This window comes from Balaenoptera physalus, assembly GCF_965194825.1.
Source record: "Balaenoptera physalus genome assembly, chromosome: 8".
Lineage (NCBI taxonomy): Eukaryota > Metazoa > Chordata > Mammalia > Artiodactyla > Balaenopteridae > Balaenoptera > Balaenoptera physalus.
Window position 1 is genome coordinate 101,287,678 of NC_138887.1, and position 13,163 is coordinate 101,300,840.

Below are 13,163 nucleotides of genomic sequence, written 5' to 3' on the forward strand. Positions count from 1 at the left end.
CTCCTCATATTGAAGATGCTATTCCACTGTCTTCTGGTTTCCATTCTTGCTTTTGAGCATTCAGCTCTTTCATTCTAACAGCTGTTCCTTGGAAGGTTATCTGCCATACAGACCCCTCCTCCACTGCTTTTAAGATTTTCTCTGTCTTTAGTTTTTGTGATATATCTGGCTCTGGATTTCTTCTCATTTATTCTGTTTACAGTTCCTTTAACATCTTGAATCTTTGGATTGATGTCTTTCATCAGTTCTGGAAAATCTTAGCCATACATTTTACTTCAGTTTTGCATCCCCTCCATTCCGTCTCTTTTCCTTCTTTGACTCCAATTAAATATATTAGTCTTCATATTGAAGCCTTTATGTCTCTTTCCTTCTGTTCTGTATTACTACCCTTTTGTCTCTTCATGCTTCATTCTATGTAGTTTCTGCAGACGGTCTTCCAGTTTATTAAATAATTTTCTTCTTCAGCTATGTCTAAGGTGATTTTAAGTCTGTCCATTGAGTTATTAATTTTGGTAATGGTTTTGTTTTCTAGTTTTAGAATTTCTAATTTTTTTTCCTCCCTCCCAAATTTGCAGTATTACAGTTTTCAGTTATTATAGAAAAAAAATTTTTTTTTGTTAATATCCATGAGTAAAGTAAGCGTTATGATTTTACAGGCCATTTGGTCATTTTACTTTCTGAAGTGCCTATGGGTCTGTTCCTGTGATTTGTTACTAGTGCTGTTTCTTGTTCATGTTGGTTTTTCTCTTCACATATTGGTTATATTTGGATGAATGCTGGATGTGTGTGTGTTTGGAAAACCATTTTTAGAAATAATTTGGGAACTAGAATAATATTATCCTCCTCTAGAGAGGATTTTTGTTTGCTTCTACCAAATGCCTGAGGGCACTAGCAATCCTGGATCATCTTAATCCAATTTAAGGTTTTGAGGTTTTCTGGGCCTCTAAATGACTGAAAGCTGAGTGATATTTTGTATCATTCTCTTTGCTATTTACATTGTATATTTTGCACTGTGTGGAAGACTACATGTAGACCATGCCTGGATGGGTCTAATATTGTATAAGGAACACTGATGTTAGAAGATATTTAGGAAAAGCTGGACAGGAAATCGATGATCAGAAATGGCCAAAATACTACATTTTTTTTTAGTATATGCTGTATTTAAGGTGAAGAAGACAGCTGCAATGAAAATAAACTTACTCCTGTCAGGTGTTATCTACTGTGTATTTCTGGAATGGTGAATTTAAAAATAAGGCTTAGTGACAAAACACACATAAAATGTTTGTGAAATATATTTTTGAAATTTTTATACTTCCCAGAAGAGGGCATCCTAACATACTAAATCCAGTTCAACTTCTTTCCTAGGAAGGAAGATGCTTTTGAGGCACAGTTTTGCGACATTACTGTACTGCACTGTCATAGTGTTAAGATTAGCAAAGAACTTTAACCCTTTCATGTGGCAGATGTGGAAACTGAGGCCCAACTGGTAGAAATGATTTACCATTGAGTCATTCAACAGTTATTGAGGAATTATCAATATTAGATACCTTATATTATTATATATAGATACTGTGAACAAGACTGGCAAGAGCTTGCTCCTAAAGGAGCTTACAGACCAGTGGTGGAGAGAAGGGTACAAATAAAAAAGTAAAATAATTTCATAAAGCACTGATTGCTCTGAAGAATATAATGAAGTGTAAGGTAAATGGAGCAGGAAGGGTAGCTGGTTACTGCTTTTTCTAATCCTATTTCCTTCTCTCCCTCTACTGAAGTAACCACTATTCTGAATTTGGTCTTTATCATTCTCTTGCATGTCTTTCATATTTTTTTGTATGTGTATGTATCAGTAAACAATATTTAGCATTGTTTTTGCCTGTGTTAAATTGTATATAAATGGTTATCACTCTGATATTTTTTGTCTAACAGTGTTTATTTCATTCAGTATTATTTTTCTGAGATTCATTTATGTTGATAATGTGGCTAGATGTTTTCATTTTGACTGTTGATTAGTATTCCATTCATTATCTAAGTATGTTGTATATTGGGAGAGCACTTAGGTTGTTTATAATTTTTTGCTATTTACAATTGCTGCAAATGAAAATTATTTTATATGTTTTCTTGTACACATTGAGAGATCTCTTGGCTTTGGTTTTCAAAGTTCTTTTGACAGTGTCCCACAGTAATACATTGTGATCTAGAATAAACAGATGCACATATAACTAAAATAACAATTTCTCATGAAGCAATACTTACTCCTACTGCAAGTGACACACTCTCATGTGTTCTAATCTCTTAACTTTATTCCATTTTATTAAAAAAACAGAAACAAAAACTACTCATGAGCCACCAACAGGTGGAAATCCGCAGTTTGAAAAACACTGCTTAAAAAAACAAAACAAAACAAAAACACTGCTTGAGGGTATAACCAGGAGGGGAATTGGAGGGCAAAGACAGTCACATCTTCAACTTTACTAGATATCCCAAGTGTCTTTCCAAATAGTTTTATTCATTTGCATTCCCAGAGGCAGTGTACTAGAGTGCCTGTTGCTTCTCATCCTCATCACATTTGATATTGTCAATTGTTTTTCATTTTTGCCAGTCCGATGGGTATGCAACAGTGTCTCAGTGTTGGTTTAATTTGCTTGTCTGAACAAGAGGTTCCAGCCAGTGAGGGAAGACAAAATAGAGCATCATCTCAGAACTTTATTGACTATTAACTTTTCTTATTTTGCATATTTCCTTTGTCCATTTTCCAAATGTGTTGTCTTTTTTTTTTTTAAGAGTTATTGATATTTTTTAGTACTAGTGTTTTCTTGGTAATATGTATTGCAATTATCTTCTAGTTTGTTGCCCACTCCCTCCCCAATTTTGTGTTACTTCTTTTTGTCCATAAAGGTTTTGATTTGTATTATTGTGAAATTATTAGTGTTTTACCTTACAGTTTATGCTTTTGGAGTCTTGTTTAAGCAGTTCTTCTTAACCCTGAGTTTATAAATACTTTCCAATAGTTTATTGTAGAAGTTATAAAGTTTATTTTTGTTGTTTTATTGATGTTTTTGTTTTACATTTAGGCCTTTAATCCACCTGGAATTTATTTTCATGTATAGTATGATGTATGAATCTACTTTCATTATTTTTCCATGCAGACAGTCAGTTGCTCTGGCACCATACTTTTAATCGTCCATCCTTTTCCCACCTCTGTCTTCTGACACAGGAGGGTGTTTGTGAACTCTTGAGTCAGTTGTGTTGGTTTATTTGTCTATCTTTCAGTCAGTTCCACTCTGTCTTAAAGACTGTAGCCTTATAGTAACTACTGATACTTGGTAGGATGAGTGCCTCTGCCTCCTTTTTAAAATCTACAGAAATTGTTTTGGCTATTCTTAGACCTTTGCACTTCCATTTAAAATTTAGAATAAGTTTATCAAGTTCCACACAAAAAAATGGGGATTTTTATTTAAACTGCATTAATTAATTAATTTAGTTAAGCAGCTTTATTCATAATACCTAAAACTGGAAATAGCGAAAGTGACCATCAGTAGAATAATGGATAAACTGTGGTTTATTCATACTCTGGAGTATTACTCAGCAATAAAAAGGAACAATCTACTGATACATATAACAACATGGACGAATCTTAAAAACATTATTCTAAGTGAAAGAAATCTTACACAAAAGGGTAGATACTATATGATTCCATTAATTTGAAGCTCTAGAATAGGCAAAACTAACATAGGGTGAAAAAACAATAATTGTGTCCTTATGGTGGGAGGTACAGTGGGAACTGATTGGGAAGGGACATGAGAGAAATTTTGTAGTGATGATACTATTATATATCTTAGTAGGGGATTGAGTTTCATAGTTGTATGCATTTTTCAAAATTTATTGAATGATTTGTACATTTTGTCATATGTAAATTTTACCTCAAAAGAAAAAACTTGTGAATAAATATTGAACTCTAGCTAATGATATTCCTACTGAAGTATTTAGGGGGATCATACTGCAGTTTACTTTGAAATGCATTAAAAGAAAAACCAATATGGGTTGATGAACGTGTAGAAAGATGGATAGTTACGTATACTAAAATGTTAATGGTAGAATCTAGGTGGTAGATATATGAATGTTCACTGTAAAGGTCTTTCAACTTTGCTATATATGTTAAAGTTTTTTTTAATATATTTTAAAGTTTTAATAATAAAATGTTGGACTCCCACAACTCAGTAGCATAATAACAAATAACCTGATTTTAAAATGGACAAAGGACTTGAATAGACATCTCCCTAAAGACATACAAATGGCCAACAAGTAAGTGTATGAAAAGATGCTCAACATCACTAATCATCAGGGAAATATAAATCAAAACCACAATGAGATACCACCTCACCCCTGTTAGGATGACTATTATCAGAAAACCAAAAAATAAGTATTGGCAAGGATGTGGAGAAATTGGAAGCCTGTATGCTGTTGGTGGGAATGTAAAATGGTTCAGCCCCTGTGGAAAACAGTATGAAAGTTCCTTAAAAAATTAAAAATAACAACTACCATATGATCCAGCAATTCTACCTATGGATGTTTATTCAAAAGAATTGAAATCAGGATCTCGTAGAGATATTTGGATTCCTGTATTCATTGCAGCATTATTCACAGTAGTCAAGATGTGGAAACAACCTAAATGTCCATTGACAGATGAATGGATAAAGGAAATGTGGTATGTATATATGGAATATTATTCAGCCTTAAAGAAAGAGGAAATCCTACCGTATATGACAACATGGATGAACCTTGAGGGCATTATGCTAAGTAAGATACACCAGGTCAGAAGGACAGGTACTGCATGGTTCCACTTATATGAGGTACCATATTCAAACTCTTAGAAGCAGGGAGCAGAATGGTGGCTGCCAGGGGCTGGGGTGTGGAAATGGGGAATTTCTGTTGAACAGCACAAAGTTTCAGTCCTGCCAGGTGAATACGTTTGTAGAGATCTGCTATACAACATTGTGCCTATAGTTAACAGTACTGTACTGTACACTTAAAATTTTGTTAAGGCAGTCGATCTCATGTTAAGTGTTATTACCTCAATTTTTAAAAAATTAAATGTTGGAAAAAATGCGTCAATAAGATTTTTTTCCTCTACCAGCTGTTTATGATGGAAGGGAAGGTAAAAGGCATTAATTTATTTTTTAATTACTTTTGGGCTCTTTAGAGAGGTTTATTTAAGTCAGACTGAGTATACTACTAAACAACATGTAGAGAGGCTCATCTAGATTAAAATAGGGAGGCCTATTTTAATTGAGCCACTTATAGAACATATATGCCAGGATAACGTGAGCACTTAAACCTAATTTTCATTTAAGCCTTTTACAGGGTTCACAAATAGGGATGAAGGTGGATTGTCTGTTTTTTTGTTTTGTTTAAAAAAAGGAATGCCCTTGATATGTTGAGATTGCATGAATCAGAGACTGTAATAATTCCTTAAGGCCTACCCTTTCTTTCAGTTATTAGTTTCAGGGCAAACCAGACCAAATTTTATTAACATTTTTTCCTTAGAATGGGACAGTTTTCATCTCTTTCCTGCCAGGATGCTTTCATCAACATGACCTTGTGGTCAACAGCTCCATTTAGAGCATAATTCTCAGATATAGAAAAAAAATTTTTTCCAATTAAGATGGTATCCTTCTAGATATTTCTCTTATATGTGGTGTGGTGGTATTGGAGTTCCAGGTATGAGTGATTTTCTCTGACTTCCTTAACTTGGCAGTTTCTTGGAGTAATGGATAGAGGGACACGGGGATGGAAACGAAATTTGAAATCTGCAACTTTTTTGTTTTGGCAAACTGTTTCTCTCAATGCTGCAATTTCATCTAGCACCTTTGAGAATATTGCCTTAACAGTACGGGTATGCTGACAAAACAAAACAAAAAAACGCATTATATAAAACTCAAGCTGGTGCGTGGTGGGGAAGTATAAGTCATTTACTTTTTAAAAAGATTTGTTGTAAGTTTTAATGGTAAATTAAAAAATGATCCATGTTGAACAGTAGTGAAGTATACTGATATCAGGAGTATCTATATTTATTGATAACATATGAGGAAATAAGTGCTGCTTTTTTGTACCTCTAATTGTTTTCTGCCTTGTATAGCTAACAGGCTCTGCCTAATCTCAGCGCATCCCTTCTTATTTCAGGTCCTGTGGGAATGGCTGCTGCTGCTGCTGTGGCAACAGGAAAGAAACGGAAACGGCCTCATGTGTTTGAGTCTAATCCGTCTATCCGGAAGAGACAGCAAACACGTTTGCTTAGGTGAGGGCTTCCTTTCTCCTATTGTTGCTGTTCCTCAAATACTTTACGGAGTGGATGACAGAGTTAGAGTATACCTTATTAGGTTCATCAAGGGACACCAAGTTAAATTCTTTGATGACAGAATTAGACTTTAAAGTACTCTTACAAAATAAATAAATGAAACTAGAAAGTATGATTAACAGATGAATAGTATCACATTAATTCATTCAGAGAAAATTTATATACCTGCTATGTGCCAGGCATTGTTCTAGGCCTTGGGAATATAACAGTTAACAAAATAAATTCCCTTAACGAGCTTATATTCTAGTGGAGGGAAAAAGAAAAGAAACAAGTATGTAATACATCAGATGATGAAAGTGCTATGGGAAAAAACAAAGCAGAGTAAGGAAAATAGAAAGGTTAAGGGATTAGGGGGGATATAGTAGTTTCTCTTTTTCTATAGGAATGGTCTTCTTTCATAAGCCAACCTTTGAACAGAGACCTGAAGTAAGTATAAGGGCAACTATGTTGATGTCTAGGAGAAGAACTTTTTGGGCAGAGGGAATAGTAAGAGCAAAGGTTCTGAAGTGGGAAGGAGTGTATTAAACATGTTTGAGGAACAGCTGGGGAAAGAATGAGAGGAGGTGTGGTCAGAGTAGTAGTGGAGAGCCACACCATGGCATCTTCTGGTCCAATATAAGGGCTTTGACTCTTACTCTGAGTGACGTAGGAAGTCAATGAAGACTTTTGGTCAAAGCAATGATATGATCTGGCTTATGTTTTAAAAGTATCACTCAGGCTACTGTGTTGAGAATAGTTTTTTGAAATATAGTTGAATATTTTGATTATATATTTATCCATAGCTAACTTTATAAAAATAGTATCTTACCCTTGCATACTTACACTATGTGAACTACTCTTTTTCTGGCTGAAATAACTTTGAATCATTTGCAGAATGATGATCTGTCCAGATTTAATGAGAATGGAAGCAGGGAGACCAATTAGGAGGTTATTGTAGTAATCCAGGCCAGAAATGACAGTGTCTTAAAACCAATGTGGCAGTAGCAAAGGCAGTAAGAGGTGGTCAAGTTCTGGATGTATTTCAAAAGTAACCCCAATATGATTCCTTGATGGATTGGATGTGGTGTGTGAGAGAAAAAAAGGAGTGAAGGGTGACCTCAGGGTTTCTGGTCTGATTCCTGGAAGGATTGAGATCACACTTACTGGAAGAGGAGCAAGTATGAGAGTGAGGGTAGGGCAGAATCAGGAATTTGGTTTGGACACGTTAAGTTTATGATACCTCTTAACCATTAAGTGGAGATACAGAATAAGCAGTTGGATATATGAGTCTATAATTCAAAGGAGAGACCTTAGCTGAAGATATAAGCACATAGGTAGTATTTGAAACTATGAGGCTGGAAGAGATCACCTAGGGAATGAGTGTGGACCGAAGCACTTTACCCCTTAGGGGTTAGAGAAATGAGAGGAATTATCAGAGGAGTCCAAGAAATGACCAGTGAGTCAGCAGGAAAACCAAGAGAGTGGTATCCTGGAAACCAAGTGCAAAAAGTGTTTCAAGAAAGAGGGCATGTGATCAGCTCTGTCAAATGCTGCTGACAGGTTGAGTAAGATGCAAATTGACCATTAGATTTAGCAACATGGAGGTCATGATTGAACTTGACAAGAGTGTTTTCAAAGGAGCAGTAAGGATGAAAGGATTGGAGTGTCTTCAAGACAGAATGGGAAGAGAGGAATTGGAGACAGTGAATATATTTTCTATCTTCATTCCTTCAAGGAATGCCACCAAATTTCGTGTTTGGTATGTGGTCCTTTGCTCAGTTTTATTTCTTCTGAAGAGTTTGTAGCTTGCAAAGAAAGATTATTACACAGATGTGGTGCATGGAGGACTTACTATTTTGACAGGTTGCATAACATGTATTCATATATGATAAGAAATTTAGTCTATAAAATGTTCCAGAAGTTTCTTCTTGTAGTGTTTTAAATACTATATCCAAATATTTAAGATGTTTACTGGAATGTTGAATTCAGAGTGCCAGCCCATGTAAATGATATGTGACAAAAGCTGGAAAATATAGTCTATATTAAGAACATAAGTAAGAAACTGAAGGGAAAATCCAGAAAGTACTTAACAGTAGCTTTCAGCAAAGAAGTTATATACCACTAGATGGGCCAAAAAATTTCCTTTCCTTTAATGATAAATTTCATTTCCTTTAATGATAGTACAGGCAGGAGGAATTAGAATGTATTATTTATAGAAATATTTTTTCTATAATGGGCATAGGCACAATAGTATATGCTTTTGGAGAAAGATGGGAAACTTTCTTGTGATATGTTGGCTTTGCTTCATTTGAATTGGCATGACTCACCAGTCCCTTGAAAGGGTAGACCAAATTCCCAGAAGAATTATGGGATGTAGGACTTTAATCTCCCATGATTTCAGAGGGAAAGGACAGTGTTTCTATTTCATCCAATGTTGATATATTTGAAAAAGCTCTTTTACTCCATCCTCATTTGTAAAATACTTCGGGACTAAGAATTATTGTTCATATCACAATGAAAATCTGCAAATGGCAACATTTTTGAAGTAGTATTTTTGGATAAAATTATGTCAGTAAGACATAAACAATGATTATATCAGTCAAAGAAATTAGAAGCAGGTCATTTAAGGCCCCTTCATTAAACATGGAGTTGATATAATAAAGTCTATAAAAGGACGGCTCAGCATTAATCTTTGCAGCAGTAAGAGAAAACCCCTTTGGTATTGATGAGATCAGGAAGTATGATACTCGCTGTATTCAGCATTGTGTCATGGCTGTGTCCTGAGGTAAACCTGAGGTAGACCCTTATATCTATCAGTGAGCTAGTCGTGGGTCTTCAGGACAAAGGTACCTACATATTTCTACTGAACAGGATGTTAAACCTCACACACTCCCTTTTCACAATTCAGGTAAAAGAAACATCTAATCAGAATAAATTGTCCCAAGTCAAAGTAAATCTTGTGTCTGTATCGCTGTAATTTCTATCTTCTTTAACTGTTTTTGTTTCTTTTCATTCTCTGATTCAGGAAACTTCGAGCCACATTAGATGAATATACTACTCGAGTGGGACAGCAAGCTATTGTCCTTTGTATCTCACCCTCCAAACCCAACCCTGTCTTTAAAGTGTTCGGTGCAGCACCTTTGGAGAATGTGGTAAGAAACCTTGAGTTGTGTTCTCAGATACCCTTTGCTTTCTGTGGGTTGTTGTTCACATTTTTTTGATCCTTAGTCTAGCACAATAGTATTCTATCTTCCCTTCATCCAGAGGTTGGAGCTGGGACTGGTTTTCAAACTCCTTTATGCAGATCAAAATAAAAAGGATCATTTCTGTTTCTACTTTCCATAACAAGGTATTTTACCTCATCAGATGCAATGGAAAAAAAATGACGTTGTGTTCTTTAAGAAACCAATGCAAGATTTTGTAAGAATATTACTGATTTATGTCAGAAACAAAATGGTGTTTACTCAAGATGTGAACTTCACGAGGCAAACCTGGGAGCATTTTATTGATCACTGATATCTGAGTTGCATATTTTATTTTATTTTTTTAACTTAAAAAAAATAATTTTTTGGCTGCGTTGGGTCTTCGTTGCTGCACTTGGGCTTTCTCTAGTTGTGGCGGGCGGGAGCTGCTCTTCGTTGTGGTGCGCGGGCTTCTCACTGCGGTGGCTTCTCTTGTTGCGGAGCACGGGCTCTAGGTGCACGGGCTTCAGGAGTTGTGGTACATGGGCTCAGTAGTTGTGGCTCGCAGGCTCTAGAGCACAGGCTCAGTAGTTGTGGTGCACGGGCTTAGTTGCTCCGCAGCCTGTGGGATCTCCCCGGACCAGGGATTGAACCCATGTCCCCTGCATTGGCAGGCGGATTCTTAACCACTGCACCACCAGGGAAGTCTGAGTTGCATATTTTAAATCTCTTGTATTTCTTCAAAGAATTGATTTAACACTGCTTCAATTTTGAAATATAGTTGAATATTTTGATTATATATTTATCCATAGCTAACTTTATAAAAATAGTATTTTGCCCTTGCATACTTATACTATGTGAACTACTCTTTTTCTGGCTGAAATAACTTTGAATCGTTTGTAGAATGATGACCTGTCCAGATTTAAATTGCATTTTATTTTTACTAGGATAAAATTTATTAGCTTACGATAACATTTATTAGATCTCCCACATTGAACAGATATTACAAGAGTTCAGAATTAGTAATCAGTTGAGATTTTATTGTATTTTTTTTCACACACACAGATGTTGTGGTTCTTTCTTAACATTTTTGAGTTTTGTTTTGAGTTTTCCTTTAAATTCCTGAGGCCCTAGAATAGGATGCATATTAGGACCTTTCCTTAGAGGAATATGGTAGATGGCTTCTAGTGCAAAATGGTACCTGACAGGCAGCCCTCATGTAGTTGACAAACATGAAATCTGGACATGTCTTCTTCAGTATTAAAATTTTTAGATAGTATTACTATTACTAATAATAATGTGATCTATGAAAAAGCCTCATCTGGAAGACTCAGAAAAATACCTCTGAAAATTACTCACTGAAAAATTCAAAAGAAAGTGTTAGAAAACGGTTGGAGTCCTCCATAGAATACAAAAAGTTACAGACTCTATGAAACAGGAAAAAAATGGTCATTTGATAGCCTAAACTGAGAAAAAGCAGGAGATATTTTTCTGTTGACTGACACTTGATAAATATAGGCTAAAGAATAAATACCAGTAGAATTAGAGACAAAATATGTCTTCCAGACCACTAAAGAGGAAAAAGTCTATGCACAAAAGATAGAAAATAAGGGGAGGAATTTAAAAAAAAACAAAACACAAAGTATAGAACAAAGTAATATAAGTGAGACCAACTAATTCTGTTATAAACCATAAATATAAATACTATATTTATATTGTTGTTAAAAATACAGATTTGCTTTTAGATTGGAACAACAACAACCCAAATCAAAACCCAATTCTATTAAATTTATGTGACATACAGTGACTCACAAATGTTCAAAGTAGATGCAAACGATACCATCAAGAAAGTGAAAATACAATCCACAGAATGGGAGGAAATATTTGCAAATTATATATCTGATACAGAATTTGTATCCATAATATATAAAGAACTCTTATAACTCAACAATAAAAAGACAACGCGGAATTCCCTGGTGATTCAGTGGTTAGGACTCCATGCTTCCACTGCAGGGAGCATGGGTTCGATTCCTGGTCATGGAACTAAGATCCCACAAGCCGCGCAGTGCGGCCAAAACAAAAACAAAAACAAAAAACAATTAACCCTATTTAAAATGGTGAAGAATCTGAATAGATATTTCTCCAAAGAAAATATAGAAATGGCCAGGAAGCACATGAGTACTTGATAAATAATCATTAGTCATTAGGGAAATGAAAATCACAACTACAGTGAAATACTTCACACCTACTAGGATGACTATAATAAAAAAGATGGACAATAATAAGTGTTGGAAAAATTATGGACAATAATAAGTGTTGGGATGTTGAGAAATTGGAAGCCCCATTCATTGCTGTTGGGAATGTAAAATGATGCCGCTGCTTTGGAAAACTTTGGCAATTTCTCAAAATGTTAAAAGCAAAGTTACATATGACCCAGCAATTCTACTCCTACGTTTACCCAAGAGAACTGAAAACAAAACTTATACACACAGTGTTCATTGCAGCAAAACTTACATACAAAAACGTATACACAGTATTCATAGCAGCATTATTCATAATAGCCACAAAGTGGAAATAACCCAAATGTCCATCAGCTGATGAATGGATTAAAAAAAGTTGTATTATCTATACAGTGTAATATTACTCAGCAATAAAAAGGAATGAAGTACTGATAAATATTACGGCATGGATGATCCTTGAAAACGTTGTGCTAAGTAAGTGAAATAATCCATTCACAAAAGGCCACATGTTGTATGATTTTATTTATGTGCAATGTCCAGAATAGTCAAAGCTATAGAGACAGAAAGTAGGTTAGTGGTTGCCAGGTTGGAGAGGGGGGATGAAGGAATGGAGAGTGACAGCTAGTGGGTATGGAGTTTCTTTTAGGGGGAATAGATTATGGTAATGCTTATTACATGACCCTACAGATATTTAAAAGAGTGAATTGTACACTTTAAACGGGTGAATTGTATGGTATGTGTGGTAGGCTGATTAATGAATGGCCACCAAAGATATACAGATCCAAATCCCTGGAACCTTTGAGTGTTACTATATGGCAAAAAGGACTTTGCAGGTGTGGTTAAGTTAAAGATTTTTGAGATGGGGACATTACCCTGGATTGTTCAGGTAGGCCCTAAATCTAATCACAGTGTCTTTATATAAGAGGGAGACAAAGGGAGATTGATGTAGAAGTAGGAGATGTGTTGGCAGAAGCAAGAGGGTGGGTGCAGGGAAGGGGTCAGGAGCAAAGGAATATGTGCTAGACAGCAGCTAGGCAAGATGAGAAAATGGATTCTCCCCTAGAGCCTCCAGAACAACCAGCCCTGCCAACAGCTTGAGCCTGTGAAACTAAGAGAATGAATTTCTGTTGTTTTAAGCCACCAAGTTTGTGATACTTTGTGGCAACCATAGGAAACTGATATGTATGGTATATGAATTATATTTCAGTAAAGCTGTTAAAATTTTAAAAGCTAAATATCAGGCAAAGGTATGTCAGACAAATCCCTACAAATGTAAATCATGGATCACAGCATTAATATCAGACAAAGCCAGATTCTCAAGACAAATGAGTATTAACTGAGAACCATAGGTCTTCTAGTGTTGATAAGCAGTTTATGCCTCAAGTAACATTGAAGCAAAGAATGTAG

At 35.4% G+C, this 13,163-nt stretch overlaps 1 protein-coding gene across 14 annotated transcripts in view; it reads left to right on the forward strand.

Annotated features, from left to right (window-relative positions):
- NRF1 (nuclear respiratory factor 1) overlaps window positions 1-13,163 on the forward strand; it is a 133,977-nt gene that overhangs the window by 47,365 nt on the left and 73,449 nt on the right. For 13 of the 14 annotated variants that reach the window (XM_082473044.1, XM_082473041.1, XM_082473048.1 and 10 more), the window contains 2 exons: window positions 6,181-6,295; window positions 9,360-9,486. In XM_082473044.1, coding sequence (XP_082329170.1) covers window positions 6,181-6,295; window positions 9,360-9,486 — 242 coding nt within the window. Of the gene's footprint in view, window positions 1-4,643; window positions 4,706-6,180; window positions 6,296-9,359; window positions 9,487-13,163 lie in introns of those variants that run through there. The other variant, XM_082473045.1, reaches the window with a different exon arrangement.